This window comes from Typopeltis vanoorti, chromosome 2 (assembly GCF_054136105.1).
Source record: "Typopeltis vanoorti isolate ZY-2024b chromosome 2, IOZ_Tvanoo_1.0, whole genome shotgun sequence".
Lineage (NCBI taxonomy): Eukaryota > Metazoa > Arthropoda > Arachnida > Uropygi > Thelyphonidae > Typopeltis > Typopeltis vanoorti.
Window position 1 is genome coordinate 126,033,350 of NC_143550.1, and position 21,010 is coordinate 126,054,359.

At 36.7% G+C, this 21,010-nt stretch overlaps 1 protein-coding gene across 6 annotated transcripts in view; it reads right to left on the reverse strand.

The window, feature by feature from the left end:
- The window catches only part of LOC150109418 (basement membrane-specific heparan sulfate proteoglycan core protein-like), a 1,783,738-nt gene that overhangs the window by 348,307 nt on the left and 1,414,421 nt on the right, over window positions 1-21,010 (reverse strand). For all 6 annotated transcript variants that reach the window (XM_090413063.1, XM_090413041.1, XM_090413033.1 and 3 more), the window contains 2 exons: window positions 7,908-8,006; window positions 1,858-2,049 (listed from right to left, as the gene is read on the reverse strand). In XM_090413063.1, coding sequence (XP_090269189.1) covers window positions 1,858-2,049; window positions 7,908-8,006 — 291 coding nt within the window. The remainder of the gene's footprint in view (window positions 1-1,857; window positions 2,050-7,907; window positions 8,007-21,010) is intronic.

Sequence of the window (21,010 nt, forward strand, 5' to 3'; positions counted from 1 at the left end):
AAAATTCTTTTTTAGAGTTCATGTTCTTTTAATAATATGTAGAACAATATGTCTACCCTGCAAAGGACTTCAACATTTGTGATTTGCAAGGTCATAGATTAACACCACAATTTTACTTTATATTTTTGAGTTTGAAATAAAAACGATAAGCCAGGTGTATAAAAGATCAGTCTCCAATGAAATATATGTAATATATATTTATTTATTTAATTTAGCAGACTCTAACATTGCTTCAAATACTTAAATCAGTTACTAAAATTTGACAGAATACCACATGAAAAAATTATTACAAAAGTTGGAACAAATGGGAATGGATATAAAGCTGGTAGCATTGAGGGTGGTTGACAGACAGACATTAGGGAGTAGTATATTGTGGAATGGAATGTAGGAGAATGAGGGTTACTTGTGGAATACCTCAGGTTTCTGTACTAGGACTACTACCTTTTAATTTGTATATCAATGATATAGGGAAGGGTTTAAGGGGGAGATATTCAGTTGTTTGCTGAAGTGAAACTGGGCAGGGCAGTAGTTGATATACCTGATGTAGATATCCTGCCAGATGATTTAAATAAATTGGCATTATGGGCAAAGGAAAATAATGTAAATTTAATGTTGGAAACTTTTCAACCCAAAGTTTATGCACTTTGAATTGAAAAGGTTACTGTGTATCACATTGATTGTATTGGATTGCAAGAAATTGATGAGGTTAAGGACTTGGGGACAATGGTGAACAGAGTTGAAGTTCAGAGGGTATATTGCAAATGTTGAGAACATAGTTAAAAGGATTACTTGGATGTTGAAAAACATGCTAACAAGTGAAAACAGAGGAGTTTTTATCCCTCTTTATAAGGCTATGATTCAGCAGCATTTTGATCCAGGTGACCAAATCTATGCACTGTTGTGCAGATTTAGTCACCTGGGTTTCTTGAGGATCAGGATTTGAGAGGATTCAAAGATGAGTGACCAAGCTGGTGTTGAAGGTTTGTAAATAAGAAGAAAAGAGGAAACATGATAGAAACTTATTAAAGGAATTTTATAAGATTGATGTCAACTAAAGAAATTTTTCAATACTTGACAAATTTAGAGAAAACTAGGAATCATTCATGGAAATTATGTAAGTGTGTGGTTAGTATGGATGTGCAGACTAGATTCTTTGTGTGAAGAGTAGTAAATGAGTGGGATGAGTTGTTAAAATTAACTGAGTGAATCATCTTAAGGAGAGGTATGATAGGTTTGTGTATAAAAGTTAGTATGGGCCTCCCATGATGAGTTTCCAGACTCCATGGAAATTTCTGCTTAATAATAATAAAATTATTCCGTGTCCAAATACAGGCAAATCTTAATATAATAAACTTGTAGGAGGAGTTTGGACTTTTTGGTTAGTTTGGTATGGTAAGCAAGCTTATTCCAGCAGTGTTTGCTATAGAGAGATCAACAGCAAATATTACTTGCCACAGGAATAGTGCTTTTCAGTCATTCAGCCCTGAATAAATAACTACACAAAACATACAGCCCCATCGTTACAATCAAAAATACAAAAATATGTAACACACAAATTGATTTCCAATATATCAAAAAAAGAAAAGATTTAATTATAAAACTGCACAAAAAGGTAAAATTAATAATGACTACACTTAATAAATTTACAATACCCTTCTCCCAAACCATTAGCTCATTTCCTCTTTACAAAACTAAAAATTCAATGGTATTTCATTATTGGTTATTCATCCAAGTGGGTGAAGAAAAAATTAATAAGAATTAGTTATGTGGGAAAAGTAACTAATAAGAATTATATGTTATACTGTATAAGTTAACTTGGTAAAAATGTAATATTTAAAATGAATGCAAAAAAATTACCAACAACAGCTAATCTTGCACGTTCTGTAAACAAAATAATATCGCCTTCTACGATACCAAGACATGAATACTCTCCAGAATCTTCTGGTTTAACATCATTAATATACAATACCCCATTTGCTAGTCTGTGATCAGAAGGCATAGGTCCTCCATCTGAACGAATCCATTTTAGATAAATATCTCTGTCTGTTCCTAAAATTAAAAATTAAGAAAGTTTTAGACAAGTTGTTGTTATTAGCTATTTAATAACAGTAATTGCACCATGATGATCAGATCAGTATATCTTCTGGTTACAGTAATGAAATCAACCAAATGCATGACATAGTAAACATTGTTTTCCTCCATGATGTTATGGTAAAAATTCAACAGTACAACTTAATTAAAATAATTATAATCAATGTAATACACAGCACATAAGCATTTCATTTGAAGAGTGCATAACTTACATTTTGCCTCATCAAACTGACAATCATTATCCTTTGTCCATACCACCAATTTGTTTAATTCATCCTGCAAGGCCTCTACAGCTAGAGGTGCTGTGTATTACATTGATGATACTGGATTACAGGAAATCAGTGATGCAAGGGATGTAGGGTTGATGGCAAGACAGAGTTTAGAGAGAATATTGCAGAAGTTATCAAAATAGTTCAAAGGATTATGTGCATGTTTAAATGCATATTGACAAGTAGAGATAGGTAAGTTATTATCCCTCTTTCTTAGGCTACAATATAGTCGCATGTTGACTATTCTGTACAGATTTGGTCTCTTGGATTTCTTGAGGGACGAAGTGGTGAAGAGGATCCAGAGGCCATGATGGTAGCATGTCTGTGGAATGTTCCCTGTGTGAATAGATTGAAGGTGTTTGTGAATTGTAAAGTTTGCAGCAGAGAGGAAGAGAAATAACAGAAACTTATAAAGTATTAAATGAATGATATAACATTGATACAAAAGAAATTTTGCAATGGATGGTTAACAGGGAAAAAACTAGGAATTATTCCTGGAAGTTGTGTATGAATGTGGTTAGAAAAAATGAGCAATACATTTTTTTTTTGTTTTTTTAATTAGAGAGTGGTGAATGACTAAAATGGATTGCATGAAGTGTTTGAGTGCATTGATTAATGAGTTTAACAAGAAGTATGATAGGTATTATGTTAAAAATGGTTAGTGAAGGCCTCCCAAATGAATCTTCAGATCATTTTCTTGGATTTTAGAAAATACTCGGTGCACTAATTGGAAATAAATAAGTGTTTTCTTTATCACTAAGTTGAATTAGAATCTGAATGGTAGTGATAATAATTTGCCCTTGATTCTCTCAAATTCTTGGCTCTCAGAAAAATTCTTTATTACTCCTTCACATATTGGAAACAAATTAATGTTTTCCTCTAAATTTCTGTTTTATTTATAATATAAACATAATTGAATAAATTATTATCATTCAGGCCTCCATGGAGTCAAAAGACTTATCGTGGGAGGTCCTTCCTAGGAAACACAAAGTATCATACCACTCCTTGAATTCACTGACTGCTCTCACCACTATCAGGAAATGCATTCCATGGTTCAACCACCCTCCATGTGAAACTACTCCTCACCCTCTTGCTCAGTTTCCTTTCGTAACTTCCAGGGTTGGCCCCTTATCATCCTTACCACTGTTCAACCAAGTGAAAGAACTCCCCAGTGTCAACCCGGTAACTGCCTCTCAACAGTTTAAAAGTCTCAATCATATCACCTCTCCTTCTATCTACCAAACTCTGCAGTCTACAATCCCTCGGCCGATCCTCATAACCAACATTGTACAGTCCTGAAACCATCTTTGTTATCTGCCTCTGTACCCTTTCCACAGTTAACTTATCCACTTCAAATCCTGGGGACCAAATTTGAGAACAATAGTCTAAGTGTGGTCTGATCAGTCTTATACAATGGCATGATAACTTTTTTATCTCTGCAGGTTAGCGTCTTTCGTATTGCAGCAATCCTGTGGGTTACCTTCCCTCGGCCGATCCTCATAACCAACATTGTACAGTCCTGAAACCATCTTTGTTATCTGCCTCTGTACCCTTTCCACAGTTAACTTATCCACTTCAAATCCTGGGGACCAAATTTGAGAACAATAGTCTAAGTGTGGTCTGATCAGTCTTATACAATGGCATGATAACTTTTTTATCTCTGCAGGTTAGCGTCTTTCGTATTGCAGCAATCCTGTGGGTTACCTTCGCCACCTTGGCAATATGCTCCCCGAATTTCAGTTTTTTTTTTTTTTTTTTATCAATCATCTCCCCCAGATCTCATCTCCCCTACTTCCTCCAGTATAGCTCCTCCAATCTATGTATCCCAAACTTCAAGACTTTACATTTTGCTGCATTAAACCGACAACCCCATTCATTTTCCCATCTGTCTAGTTTATTCAAATCCTCTTGCAGAGCTGCCACATCTGCACTATTACTAATAACCCTTCCCAGCTTTGCATCATCTGCAAACAATTGAATATCCCTCTGCAATCCATTAACAATGTCATTGATATAAAGGTTAAACAATACAGGTCCCGGTACTGAGCCCTGTGGGATCCCACTTATAACCTTCTGCCTCTTTGATATTGCTCCACCATACACAACTCTCTGATAATTATCAGACAGCCAATCCTGAATTCAGTTGACAAAGCCGACATCTAAACCCATGTGCTGCAACTTAAATATCAGCTCATCATGTGGCACCTTGTAAAATGCCTTTGCAAAATCCAAAAAAAATGGCAGTATATGCCTTTCCCTCCTCAACCGCTCTTGTGACTATTATAAAAGGCAATCATATTACTAAAGCAAGAGTGCCCCTTAACAAATCCATGTTGACTCTCACAGATAACATTACCCTCATCTGCTCAAAGCTGTACATGGTCCCTCACTAATTTCTCCAAGACTTTAACTACTGATGAAACACAAACTGACCTGTGACTAGACACTTCCAGTCTGCTAGACCCCCCCCCCTTATGCAATGGCACTATCTTACCTTCCTTTTCTATTCCTTGGGTACCTTTCCCATAGCCAGACTTTCATTGAAAAGCCAAGTCAATGGAGCTGTCAATTCTTTAGCACTTCTCTCAACACCCATGGCTAAATACCACCAGTCCCACAGCTTTACTGGCATCCAGAGTACTCAGTATTAGGAACACACTTTCCTCACGCACCTCTAAACCTCGAACTTGTCCCTCTAGTATTAAAACCTTCTTCTCCAGGATGAAATACTCCAGTAAAGTGTTCATTGAACAACTCCAATATGTCCTCTGCATCAGTCACTCTATTCCCATTTTTATCCCACAGTGTCATTCTTCTACAATCATTTCTCCTCCTACTGGCTACATAGCTAGAAAATTCCCTAGGATTTTCTTTGGATCATAGGGCCAATCTCTTCTCATAAAATTCAGTTTTGCCTTCCTTACCATACTAGTCATTCTCCTGGCCTGAGTCTTATTTTCTTCATGCATCTGCTCTTCACATGTCTCCTTATATCTCTTCCATAGCCTCTTTTTCACATGCAGTTCCTGTTTAATATTGTTTGTCATCCAATTTACACCAAATTGTGTACTCTTCTTAACTCGTGGAAATACAGCTTACTATTGCTGCTAACAAATATTCCTTTACAATTTCCCAAGCACTAATGATATCTCACCTTTCCAATTCCTCCCTCCATGGAACTGTCCCAAGTTGATATCTAAGACTATTATAATAACCTGCCTTATAATTCCACATATATTTCCTTCTCTTTGATACTCTTGCATGTCTATTCATCTTCCAAGTCAAAACCACATGGTCAGTCTTTTCAACTGGAGGAAGAGATGCCATCTCAATTATAATCAGTTTTTCTGATGCTATGAACAAATCCAAAACTTGAACCTCTTGTTTCCTCTATTACATGTTGCCTAAGACATTTGTCCCTCAAGTATTCTAGAAATTCCATTCCCTTATTACTATGTGCATTTTTCTTTTCCCAGTTTATACTGCTGTAGTTAAATTCTCTAATAACAATCATTCTTCTTGCACTTGCCAAGCTCAACTGCCTAAAAAATCTCCCACTCCTCACCTTGTGTGCTCCTTGTCTTATAGCAAAATTCCACTAAATATTCTGTTTTTCCCACCTCTATCTCACACCATATGCTTTCAAAAACCATTAGTGTCACTGTCTTCCAAAGCCCTCACTCTTAGAGGACATAAGGCATCACTTATCATAAACAGTACTCCACCACCATGTTTTCCCTTCCTATCCTACCAAAAAATGCTGTACTCTGCTACTTCTATGCCTGTTATTGTATCATCGTCTGTGAACCATGTCTCAGAGATCCCAATAATCTTCGGACAGGCTGATGCTATCAGCACCACCAATTACATTCATCTCCTTTATTCTGGATACTCCTGGCATTAGCATAAAGCATAAAAATGTCACAGTTTCTATACCTATCATTATTCCCTCCAGACTCTACTGGACTCAGCATTATTATCTGATGTCTTTCCCCCCTCCCCCAAGCATCCATTCCCACAAGAGGCCATCCCTGCTGTGAAGGATGCGAGGGAGGAACCATCCCGGTTCCTCCTTCGCATCCTTCTCATTCCCTCTCTCTTCAATTTGTTTGTATTCTCTTCAATTTGGGACATTTAGTTTGGATTCGACCATATGCACTACACAGATGGAGGATAAGTTGTAAGGTGGGTTTGATTTTATCTTCTGTGGAATCTCTTCTAATACAGTAAATCTAAGAAGGCTTATTTTATTAAATGTCTTGTTAAAAACAGAGTCTGACTACAGAATAAACATTGGATTTTGGAGGCTTTCCCCTCTTGAAGTCAATTATTTTAATTCAAATAGTACTGTTGAATTTTTCCCATACCATATCACCCTTACATAGTCCTTATATCCACTTAAATTATTTGCCCCCACGACCACCACTAGTTCTCTTGCTCATTTCCTCCTCACATCTAATGCCTCAAAGCCTGTTCATTCTCCCTCGTGGATAGCAGACCTTATGGATTCTCTCATTATTTAATTATCTATCTATGAAATCTCTATTCACTGCAATCCTGGAGTCACTTGGAAGAATAACCTGTTTTATCCTTTTTTCTTTCATTCTATTCTTTTGAACACTTTCATTAGTTTCCACTAAACGTCTCGTATCACTCCACATATTCCCCATTACATTTTTCATTTTCAACAATGTTTCATCAAATCTTGTCTGACAATTTCACTCTATCACCCGTGGCCTTACAACCTCACATTCTGCTGCACCTTACTTCCATTTCTTCATTCATACTTTCTTTCACCTCCCTTATCACTAACTTCTACATTCTTGTATTCTTTCACTCCCTCAGTTTCACCAGTATTTATTTCCATTTCTTTCATTTACACCATCTTTTATCTTTTCAATCCGTTTCACATTTATTAGCTCATGGTCTAATAATATATTGCACTTCCTACAAATTCATACCTTCCCTCGTCTTCCATCCATTTTCTCCACAAAGACATCCCTAAACTCCGTCATGCATACGTATTACACTCATGACATCAAATCAATTTTGAAAAGTCTATTTCGTTACTGCCACCTGATTTTTGCAGCGCTCGCCTAGTCACCCATGTGGTTGACCTCATGAGTACTGCCATTGTGTTCTGTTTAATAATTAAGAAAAGTAACAATTTAATAAATCACCCAGACACACTTCATTCTCAAGAATAAATAATACATTACAAAAATTCAAGAAATATTTATTAATGATTATTACTCAAAATCACTCATCTTTTCTGGAGTTCCTTGGTGGTCCATCATTATCAGCGTATTTATATTAAATTATTTCTAATAATTAGTTATGTTACTACTGCACATTTCAACTACTGTTAAAAGCAAAAAGTTGTCATATAACGTGGTTTCGTATAATTTTAAAATTACTAAGTAAAATGAAATTATGATTAGGAGATATAGCTGTCATAAAAATGCTGTGTCTAGTATAAGAATGTAATAAATACTACAGGTATAAAACCAGGAAATTTAGTAATGTAATGAGAACATTACAACCTACCTCTTACAAAACACCTAAGCTCTGCTCTATCTCCAACTCTCACAGTCATCACTCTGTCTTCAACTGCTATCTCAGGAACAACAGATGCAGTATCTTCCACTGAATAAATTAGAAAATACTTGAAATTTGAAGAATTCTTGAATGAGGTTAATAGTCTATTAAATTCAGTTAATAAGATGACTCAAGTTCCATCAATTAAAAATACTATATTAGTCCATGAATAAATACACCCTCTGTCCAAAAAAAAACCAAACTTTTTGAAAATAGAAGAAACTAGTGGCGCTACCTGTTGTATCTTTTTATTGTCTAAAACGGCAACCTTCATTAGTGTTGTGTCGACTGTTTATGACATTTGTATCATTAGAAGCCGAGTTATAGTGACAGTGTGTTTTGATGAATGGTCAGAAAATGAGTTTCAAACAGAGAGCTGCAATTGACTTATGTTAAACTTGGTAAAAGTTTTACCAAAACGCATCAAATGCTTCGAAAAGCATACAGTGATGAATGCTTATCCCATACTCAGGTTTACAAGTGATTTAAGCGAATTCGAAGTGGTCGTGAGATGCTTCAGGATGACGAAAATCCGGGCCATCCAAAAACTCGACTGAGCGAAGTTAACATCCAAAAAGTGTGTGATTTCAAAGAAAACCAAAATCATCCATGAGATTGATCGAAGATGAATTTGGGATTCCAAAATCAACTGTGCACAACATTTTGACTGAGAGTTTGTGCCTTTGTAAATTGAATTCGCGATTTGTTCCCCACAAGTTCACCGAAGACCAAAAAATGTATCGAATTGAACACTGCAAGGACCTCATTAAAACTGCTCATAAGGACTCAAACTTCTTTGAAACGATCGTTACTGGTGACGAAATGTGGTGTTTTGAGTATGAGCCCAAAACAAAGCCCTAGAGTGCTGAGTGAAGACCACCAGAAAAGTGGCATCCAAAAAAAAAGTTGCTTGGAGAAGTCAAAAGTAAAGACAATGCTGATTTGTTTTTATGACAGGGCATTATCCACAAAGAATTCGTTCCGCCTGGTCAAACAGTCAATGGTGACTGTTATCTCGAAATTTTAAAGCAACTGATAGTGAGAATTTGGTGCATACGGCATGAATATCATGATGCAGGCAGCTGGTCACGAGTCTTTACAAAGTGAGATATTTTGTTGGACTGCAATGTATCACTAAACGTAAAAGGGCAAGGAATGGGATATTAGTGAAGAAGTTGAATCTGATGAGATATATGGGGTAAGAAGGGGCTAACAGGTGGCATGGATAGGACTGGTTATAAACCTAATTGCAAATTAATATGCTTATTTACTAATACCAGAAGCATCAGAAATAAAAGACAATTACTATTACTGTTGTTGTTTAAAATCTCCATGGAGTCACAGGACTCACTGTGGGAAGCCCATGTCACACAACCGATTCCACATACTCTTTCACTGTTTATGTACTCACCATATGATAAGCAGGTTTTTTGCACTATCCATGCAAAAAACCTGCTTATCATAATTTGTCTGACCACTTCCATTTTCAAGTACCAAGGCTGGCCCTTGTCACTGCTCTTTCCCCTCTATCATATGAAAGATTTTCTAGCGTTAATCCTATAACTGCCTCTCTGCACAGTTAGCCTACTGGCTTTGCGCTTCACAATCATATGTCTGGGGAAGGAGTGTCCTAGGTTTGATTCCCCGTTGCCGACATGTGGAGCTTAAGGATCTTCCTCAGCCACAGCCAAGTTAGCTGGTCTTGGGCGTGGACAGCAGGTCCTCCCCCCTCCAGATTATCTAGGGTTTTTCATCCCACAAGCAGGCAAACCGGCCCCTTGAACACACATGGATCTACAGCCATAAATACTTAACCCCCATGAGGGTCCCAACTCACCCCAATAGGGACAGGGAAGAAAAGGGAGGGAACTCCATACGAATAAATAAATAGTTAAAAAGGTCTCAATCATATCATTTCTTCATTCTCTGGAGATATATAGTGGGGAGGGGGGTAGAATGTCTGGGTAACATGCACAAAGAAAGGCTGCAGAGTGATATTCAAGAGTATAATGGAGGTAGTGAATTTTGTGGACTCCATGCAATGTTGTCTGCTTTGATGTATTTTAAAGATGCTTTTTATTTGCAAGCCAAAAGGAACCTATGGCAGTTTGATGATTATTTTACAAATTCCCCCACCATGGACAAAAAATAATTGGCCACATGGAATGGCCTGGGGACAAGGATTTTATTCCAGTCATGGATAATAGGAAACAGTTGTTAACATCAAAGTAACAAAGGTGGTTTCATTTCCTTTGGCATAAAGGCTAGGAAATGTAATTTTCAAAATATTCCTGTTACAATTCTTATTACTAGATGGTGGAGAGGATCCAACCATAGTTTTAGTAGCATACTGTCTTTGCCAGAACCATAGACATGTGACACATACTCGAGTTGATGTAATACGTGCACAATAGACAAACAAATGAAGCAATGAACATCTGTCAGCACCCTGATAGGTAAGTCAAGGGCATAGCTGTTCATTGTTTTAAGATGTTTATCACACAAATGGCCTATATTAGGTAGAAAAGCAAGTCTTTTGTCAAATTTCGGCCACAAAAACTTGGATTTGGTTGAGATTGGTATTAAAGTTTCTTGCAGTTTTAGTTCTAGATGGGTGAAGATGATGTCTGCAGCAAAGATTCATGATGCATCTTCTGTGGTGAAAACAAAACCCATTTGAAAGCACTCAGTTTGAAAGATGGTAAATGGCTTGTTGCTGCTGCTGTTTTTCTGTGATCTTCACTTTGCATGAATGACAGAAGCTGGTAAACTCATCAACATACAGGATTACTCACACCTGAAGGAAGTTGTTAAAATTGAACATCCTCCTCTTGGGTATACAGTTGGGAAAGTGGTTCCATTTGCACTCAGATCTGGTTGGATAAAAAGGGGATGTGAAATGCTTGTGTTTTATCATCCACTATAGATAAGGCATCTAGAGTGGATGTTGCCAGTTGGATTAAATAATCTGTTATTGAATGATATTTGGGGACTATAGAATTTCATGTACAGCATGTGATTCTATAGTCCCCAAATATCATTCAATTCAGTACAAATTAAATTTATTATGAGATATTTTGTCATTCATATTGCAAGATATCATCAGTGCAAACAGTGAACAACAAGGAATTTCAATAAGGAAACAGAGTGCATGTGCTAAATGGAATCCCATTATGTATAGCCATGTGTTCATGGGTTAAAACTATTGGGCAGAAAATAAATTAAAATAGATGAGTTATAAATAAATTACAAGAGATTACAAATTTATTTAATATAGTTGAAGATAACAATTTCCCACATTTTTTGGAATAGTAAAGCCGTTATGATTGAAATTAGGTCAATGAAGTAGGACTTTAACACTATTTGTATAAATGCTCATATTTATATATGGATCTATGTAGCATCTTGGTGTTTTCCCCCCATTGGATCATATGGCTAGTGTTTTCAATTCCATGTTGCACCATGCCGGATCTGTGAGGTTTGATAAGCAGGATGTGGTCGTAATGTTCAGAGATATGTTTCTTGAGATCTTCCTGTTTGTCCATAGTAAGACAAGTTGCACAAACATGGTACTTTGTATACATGCTAGCATCAGTAGTAAGAGTGTGTGTCTTTTGGAGAAGGTAGCAGGCTATGAATTTTGTTGATGGGTTTATAGGTAGTGATGCATTCATACTTTTTTTTTTATAATTTTTACCATCCATTCAGAGATTCCTTTAAATATATGGTATAGGAGACCTGTGGACTTTTTGTTGGTTGCTGTATAGGAGAGTTGTTAAATATTTTTTGTGTTATTCTTGGATTACAGCCATTTAGTAAGGCTGTTTCTTAGATAGTTTCCAGTTTTTGTTTTAGAGATTCTTAGCTAGAACAAATCTTGTGTATTATTGATATTAGAAATTTTATGATGCTATATTTTTGAGAAGGATATATAACGATCTGTAAAGGTTGGTTTTTGGTTGGAAGACAGAAGTGAAAATGAATCCATATTGCTTACATTGGATGTGTACATCTAGAATATTTTCTGATGATCTTTTTTCTTGTGTGAAAACTTAACATGAAGATGTAGGGTGTTGATTTTTTGTAGAAATCAGTGGAGTTCTGGTCTGTGCAATTCTAAACTGCAAAAATGTCATCAATGTACCACAGCAAAACTGTTTGTTTTGGGTCAAGAGAGATTCTTTCTTCTAGATGTTAAATATAAGAGTTGGCTAAGTTGGGTGATAGAGTGAGCCCATTGCAGTTGGGTAGACATTGGAGAGTTTTTTCACTTGGTGGAACAGCGGGAAGGAGCGATGACAAGGGGCCATCCCTAGAAAGTTATGAAAGGAAGCTGTGCGCAAGAGGGTGAGGTGTGGTTTCTTTGCATGGAGGGTGGTTGAACCTTGGAATGCATTGCCTGAGAGAGTGGTTGGAGTGGGAACGGTCAATGGGTTCAAAGTGATATGATAAACTTTGTGTTTCCTAAAAACGACCTCCCACGATGAGTCTTTTGACTTCATGGAGGCCTGGATAATAATAATAATAATAATTTTATCTTCCCACATGAAGTAATTGGATGTAATTGTAAATTTGAATAAGCCAACTATTTCCAATGAAACTTTCTGGGCTAGAAATTCTACTATCTCTTTGTGAGGAATATTTGTGATGAGAGAGAGAGAGAGAGAGAGAGAGACAATGTCAAAGCTTACCAACATGTGTGCCAGTTTTATATCTTTTATTGCTGCAAGAAATTCTGTGGATTTTTTTTTTTTTTTAATTGAAGCTGAGTGGCCAATGAGATGGATAGACAGAAATCTTGAGATTTTATATGTGGGACTGCCTGTTAAATCAACCTCACTAGAACAATCACAGAAAAATACAACTGAATTACCTATGGCCAAATAGGTTAACTTATCTGGCCATCTGAAGATGTACTAGCACAGGGCCACAACTTCACGATTTTACCTAAACAAATTCCTTATTTAGATTTCATGCACAATATTGAAAAGAACATCAGTCATCCATCTAGTAATGAAGTTAATAGACAATGTTTTCAAGTAAAACAAAGTGAAGTATGATATGCAACCATTAGAACTGAATATTTCACCATCAGAAACAATAGTCCTGAAGACCTTAAAATGCAATAGTAACATAATTATCACTAAAGTTGACAAGGGGCATACCACTGTAGTTGTCTTAGATCCCAAAATCACATGATTGAAAAATGAAATTACTTCTTTGTGATCGCAACACATACTCCCCAGCTTAAAGTTGATCCAAACAAAAGTCAAATCAAAACACTCAACAAATTATTGGATTAAATGACATCCATAGATCAAGAAACCCTCAAAAGACTCAGAACATGCCATGCAAGATGACCTAGAATATATAGATCACCAAAACTACATAAAAGCAACTGTCCACTTAAACCTACTGTGGATTCTATAGGCAGCCCCACATATAAAATCTCAAGATTGCATATTCTTACTGTCTGGATTTCTCCCCACCCCCCCCTTACTAGCAACTCAGCTGCTTTGATAAAAAAAAAAAAAAAAAAAACATAGAATTTCTTGCAAGAATAAAAGACAAAGCTGACAGATACAAACATGTTAAGCTTCGACATCATCTCTCTCATCACAAATATCCCTCATAAAGAGAAAATACAACAAAATTTCTAGCTCAAGAATTTATTATTCTTATGGTTTACTGCAGTGTTTCTCAACCCGTGGTCCACAATGATAGGACAGGTGGTCTGCAGTAGACTTAAATTAATTAAATAAATATATTTTTAATTATCCAAACAAAACAAATTAAAATTGAATAAGTAAAAATTATTGAAATCAAATGGAGACAAAAAAAAACAACCAACAAATAGCATCAGAATGTTCAAAGCCGGAAGTAATAAAACTATTATAATTATTATTACCCCAAGACCTCATGGAGTCAAAGACTCATCTGAGAGGTCCTTTTATCACACACACATCTCTTCATACCGAACCTTAAACACACTCATACTCCTTGCAGACACCACACTCTCAGGCAAGGCATTCCAATCATTCACAACTTGCACGAAAAAAACCTGCCTCTCACTCCCCTGCTCACACCCTCTTTATACAATTTCCAGGGATGACCTGTGGTTCTCTCCTGATCTCCCACTATTCTCTGTAGAACTTCTCCACCATTGATCTTATAACAACCCCTTACCAACTTGTAGGTCTCTATCATATCTCCCCTCTTCCTCCTCTCCACCAGACTCTGCAAATTACATCTTCTCAATCTTTCCTCATACTCAACGCTCCAGAGGTTAGAAACTACCTTAGTCAGTCACCTTTCGACCCTTTCCAACATCTCTTCATCCTTCTGAAAACCCGGTGACCAAATCTGGGCACAATTGTCCATGTGTGGCCTAATCAAAGCCTTATACAACGGAACAAGAATCTCCCTACTTCTAAACGTCAGTGTCCTCCGCATTATTCCCAGAAGACTTTGTGTTATCTTCACAATTTTGGCAATGTGTCCCCTAAATTTTAGATCCTTATCCACTATCACCCCCAGATCTCTTATTTCTTCTACCTCCAACAATATATTCTCACCAAGCATAAATTCTGCATCCCATCTTTGTTTTCCAAATTTTAAAACCTTACATTTTGTAATATTGAACTCGCATCTCCATTTCCGTGCCCAATCACTCAATTTATTCAAGTCTTCTTGCAAGGCCACAACATCTTCACTACTCTTTATTATTATTATTACGGGTATCTCCATGGAGTCAGTAGGCTCATCGCGGGAGACCCAAACTAGCAAAACAATATCTGTCATATCTCTTCTTGAATTCATTTATAGATGAAGAGCTCACAACAAAGTCAGGCAATGAATTCCACTCATTCACCACCCTCCAGGCAAAAAACCTTGTTCTGACACCTTTGTTAACCACACTCTTCTTTAATTTCCAGAGATGACCTCTTGTTCTTCCATCACTATCACACAGCTGAAACATTTCCCCTGCATCAATCCTATAAAAACCTTTTAGTAATTTGAATGTTTCTATCATATCCCCTCTTCTTTGCCTATCAACCAATCTCTGCAATCCACAAGCTCTCAATCTATCAATGTAGGGAGCATTTTTTATATCACTCACCAACTTGGTCACTCTTCTCTGAACCCTCTCCACAGCCTCCTCATCTCCAAGGAATCCAGGTGACCAGATCTGAGCACAGTAATTCAAATGTGGAAGTATCAATGCTTTATAAAGGGGAATAATAACCTCTTTATCTCTGGATGTCAGTGTGTTCCTCAACAACCAAGTAATCCTATGTGCAATCTTGGACACATCAGCAATGTGTCCTCTGAACTTCATCTCCTTATCTACCAATACCCCTAAGTCCCTAGCCTCATCAATCTCTTGGAGTACCTTTCCATCTATGTAGTACACAGCTGGTAATCTTTTAATCCCAAAATGCAAGACTTTACACTTTTCCACATTGAACTGACATCCATTTTCTTTTGCCCATTTTACCAGCTTATTTAAATCCTCCTGCAAACTTTCAACATCAGCTTGATTTTTTATTGCACTACACAACTTTGCATCATCAGCAAACAACTGAATATCTCCCTTTAAGCCATTTCCTATATCATTTATATACAAATTAAACAACATTGGCCCAAGCACAGAGCCCTGAGGCACACCACTGGTCACCTGCCTCATTCTGGACTTGGCTCCTCCATACACCACCTTATGGTATCTCTCCCTGAGCCATTCTCCCATCCATATCACCAATCCAATATCCATTCCCATCTGCTCCAATTTGCGTAACAGTGTTCTATGGGGTATCCTGTCAAAAGCCTTAGCAAAATCCAGAAGTACCACTGTGTAGCCAGTTCCTTTGTCCAACTCTGATGTTATTCTATTATGGATAGTTAATAGATTGCTAAGGCAGGATCTACCTTTAACAAAACCATGTTGGCCTCTATAGAGTATCATATCCTGATCCACCCATTCTTGAATTTTGTCTTTAACCAACTTTTCCAATACTTTTACCACTACTCCTGAGATGGTGATTGGTCTGTAATTCAATACTGCAGTTTTAGAGCCACCCTTATGCAAAGGAACCACTTTGCCTAACTTCCACTCCCTAGGGACCATACCAGAGTTCAAACTTAAATTAAATATCCAGGTAAGAGGGGTTGACAATTCATTTGCACATTCACGCAACACCCGAGCTGATATTCCATCTAAGCCTACCGCAGTGTTTGCATTTAAGTTTCGCAATATATTTAATACCTCTGATTCTTTAGCTTCAATTCTCACATTAGGTATTGCTATAGGTATAGAGATATCCTCACTTGGGTGATAGACTTTTGAGAAGTGATCACTCAGTAACTCGACTATTACATCTGATTTTGTCACCTCAATACCATCAGCACCCACTAAGGTTATCCTTCCGAAGTCATTCTTCCTCTTACTTGCCACATAGCGGAAGAACTCTTTGGGATTACCCTTGATCTCTTTGGCTAAGGTCTTCTCATAATCTGATTTAGCTTTTCTTACTATGCTGGTAACCTTCCTAGCTTGAGCCTTGTACTGCTCATGGGTGTCCTGATCGCCCTTCTCCTTGTAAATTCTCCATAACATTTTCTTTTTTTGTAGTTCAAGCTTGATACTACTGCTCATCCATCTAATGCCTGCCTTGTTTGACAGGGTTCTTTATGGTTCGTCCCAACTTTGCATCATCTGCAAACAACTGGATATCTCCATCCAAATCTTTGCCAATATCATTAATATACAAGTTAAATAGTATATTAATGATATTGGCAAAGATTTGGATGGAGATATCCAGTTGTTTGCAGATGATGCAAAGTTGGGACGAACCATAAAGAACCCTGTCAAACAAGGTTCAAACAATGGCCCTAAAACAGACCCCTGAGGCACTCCACTAGTGACTTTCCTTTTCCTGGATATCGCACCCCTATACACAACTTGTTGATACCTATCAGATAGCCAATCTCCAATCCAATGCACTAATCTAATATCCAACCCCACTGCTCTAGTTTGACTGTCAACTTATCTTGAGGTACTCTATCAAAAGCTTTTGCAAAATCCAAGTATATTACTGCGTATCCTTCTCCTCTGTCCAAGGAAACAGTCACTTTATTGTAATAAGTAAGTAGATTACTAAAATATGACCTCCCTTTAGCAAATCCATGCTGTCCATCAAAGATTACACCATTGTTGTCTACCCAACTCTGGATCCTAGTTCTCACAAGGTTCTCCAACAACTTAACCACATTGTTGTTCACTTCACCCCTCTTTTATTATTGGTCATTCTGCCACTGAATGCCGAATAATAAAAGAGGGGTGAAGTGAACAACAATATAGTTTTATTGCTTCTGCCTTCCCTTGCCATTTTGTCAGATTTGAAGTGAACATGTGTTATCCACATTTCAACTAATTGCTTGTTGTTTATTGATTTTTATTATTGAATGTTTCCCTCCTTCAACCAAGGCTCAGTATATCTTTAGAAGTGCTAAGTGATACTTGAACAAAGTGAGTCATGACTTAACCCCAGTATTTATATATTTATATATTTTTGGAAACGTTTTTTAATAATGGAAAAGTGGCTTAGAACTAGGACTTTGAAAAGAAGAGCAAATAAAACAGGTGATGCTAACACTAATTGTGATGCACATGTTGTAATGGCGAGTAAATCTGATACTATTAAAGTAGAAGAAACAAGCAGTTCAAAGGAAAAAATACAGTAGGAAATATAACAGCTCATATTTGCCATTCGGGTTTACTTGGTGTGGAGATGAAAGTGAACAGAAACTTCAATGTGTTTGGTGTTATGAAGTGTTGTTGAACGGGTGCATGAAACCTGCGAAACTCCGACGACATTTAGAAACTAAACATTGTGATGTGAAAAATAAGCCAATTGAATTTTTTCAGCGACGCTTATGAACATGAAATCATGGGAAAGGTATAGTTTCGGCTATGGGTTCTATTAATAGCAAGGCACTGGAAGCATACTATCTCTTAAGTTTGCCCATAGGAAAAACAGCGAAACCTCATTCTATCGGAGAAAATTTGCTACTTCCAGCTATAAAAGATGTGGTAAAAACTATGTTTGGCAACAAGTTACTAAAAGAGGTTGATCTGATTCCTCTTTCAAATGAAACTGTCGGTTGCAGAATTAATGACGTGGCAGGTGACGTAGAATCTCAGTTAATTGAAAGAGTTAAGAAGAGCCCTTATTATACATTACAAATAGACGAGACTACTGATGTTACAAATGCGCAGTTAATATGCTGCGTAAGATATGCGCATGATAACAACATTCATGATATTCTGTTTTGTAGAACTTTGCCATCCTGAACAACTAGAGAAGAAATATTTCACACTCTCAATAATTACATAATACATCAAGGGATCCAGTGGGAAAAATGTATGTGCTTCTGTTAGGATGGAGCTCTCGCCCTTACAGGCAGGCATATCGGGGTTGTTTCTATAGTCAAGGAAGTAGCTCCGGATATGAATTACGTACATTGTTTCATACAATCAACATAGGGAAGCGTTAGCCTCCAAAGGAATTCCACCAGAATTTAAAACTGTGCTATATAACTGTAAACAGTGGTGAGCAATGGAAATTTTAACAAAGGGCTCGCATCGTCGAGCCAAAAAAAAGCCATATTTTACACAAAAACGTTTATTAATACAGCTTGTGTAAAATGCCATTCAAAAAGTATGAGGGGACAATCACCTGTAAAGGCTATCATTTTTAAACAAATATTTCATGATCTAAACATGAAATATTTGCACACAATCATTTGTGTTAATTTATCCCTTCTTTTAAGCTTACATGGTGATCCGAATGCATTTTTGAAAATTATGGAGACAAATAACGTGTTTGAATAAAAACTTTAGTTTGATATAACTAAAATCTACATTCGACGTTTTGACCTTTATGTCAAGGTCATCTTCTGGAGCATAAAACTATACACAGAAAACAAGCTACACTACAATCAAACTAATTTGTTAAAGATACTGACGAACTGCTACAACAATTGTTTGCCTGACCTCTGGTGATAAAAAAAAAAAACATCAACGCTAGAGTCCTATTATTAGTGTTATCTGTTGGTTGTAGAAATACATTGGGCGCAACAACAAGTATCTATCTATATACATATATTAACACCATGATTATACCTGTACATTCCAGCCAGTTGGTATGAAATGGTTTCTAATACTAGTTGAAGACTGGCTAGATTCCTGACTTATGCTGGATTTTATATGTTAGGTAGGCTGAATGTGTGCCATCCAGATCCTTGGAATTTTCATGGAATCTGTTTTGTAGAACTTTGCCATCCTGAACAACTAGAGAAGAAATATTTCACACTCTCAATAATTACATAATACACCAAGGGATCCAGTGGGAAAAATGTATGCACTTCTGTTTGGATGGAGCTCTCGCCCTTACAGGCAGGCATAGTGGGGTTGTTTCTTGTTGTCGTAGTGGTTGGTCAGTATCTTTAACAAACCAATTTGATTGTCGTGTAGCTTGTTTTCTGTGTATAGTTGTATGCTCCAGAAGATGACCTTGACATAAAGGTTGAAAAACGTCGAATGTAGATTTTAGTTATATTAAACTAAAGTTTTTATTCAAATACGATAGTTGTCTCCATAATTTTCAAAAATGCATGTGTTAATTTATCTTACATAAGAAAAACATTTAACTATCAAAATATATTAAGAATAAAATCTTTTATAATCACACATATGAAATAGTCCGCATTTTTCATAAACAAAATAAATTTCTTTTGTTTGTGATAAAAGTTTCTTTAACAAACAATCTATAAATAATAAATAAATATTATCTAAAGACAATAATATTGAAGTACGTTATATTTCTCTTTTGTTTTTATACTCAAGTGATAATCAATGGTACCAATCAATGGGCATTATTTTATAGCCCATTCATTTATATGCGATTACCAAAAGTGAATTCTTCTTTATAAAATGGTAGTAACAGTAACTATAATATCATATTTAATAAAATCACTTTGTTAGGTTACCGTATGAGTTTTCGCTTAATATATTTCAAAAAATCATGTTTTTTTGTTTTTTTTTTCAAAAAATAAAAAAGTAAACAAGCTCGCAAATTTGAGAAAAATTGAACAAAGGGCTCGGACAAGCCCCCGCGAGCCCCTTATAGCTCACCACCAACTGTAAAGCTAGTTAATTTTATTAAAGCTCAACCGTTAAATAACAGGTTATTTTCAGTACTCTGCAATGAAATGGGCAGAATGATTTTAAAGAATGCCAATGGTAGGGAGGTAACCGAACCAGTTGATACAGTTGAATTACTGAGCAAGCACTTTGCAAGAATATATCATCCAGGTGGTGACATTGCAGGAATGAATGAACCAATAGATTATACGGGAATTGTGGTGAATGAAGTGGAGGAGAGTAGTCTATTACAAAACCTTAATGTCAATACATCTGTGGAATTCGATGCTATACCAGCTCGTGTTGTACGTGAAGCAGCTAAGGAATTGTCAGTGCTCTTGACCATTTTGTTTAATTTGAGTCTCAGGTCTGGGTTAGTCCCGAGGGGGTGGAAAGAGGTGAAAATAGTTCTACTGCATAAAGGAGGTTTCAAGACGGCTGTTGTAAATTATCGACCGATTAGAATATCAGGAATCGTTGTCAAGGTCTTGGAGAAATTAGTCAACAGAAAAATACAGGATTGGATAGATGAAAATGGGATACTGTATGGGGGACAACATGGTTTTGTGAAGGGTAGATCATGCCTCAGTAACTTGCTCACGTTTTATAACAATGACAGCAGAATTGGATAAGGGTAATGGGTTTACAGTGATTCTACTGGACCTTGCTAAGGTCTTTCACAGGATACCACATGGAATTCTAATCAGTAAACTGCAGCATATGGAGATGGATATAGGGTTGGTGAAATGGATAGGAGGGTGGTTGAGGGAGAGATAAGAGAGTGTGGTTTATTTTGGAGTAGAGTCCAAAAGACGGCTTGTGACTAGTGGTGTGCCACAGGATTCTGTTC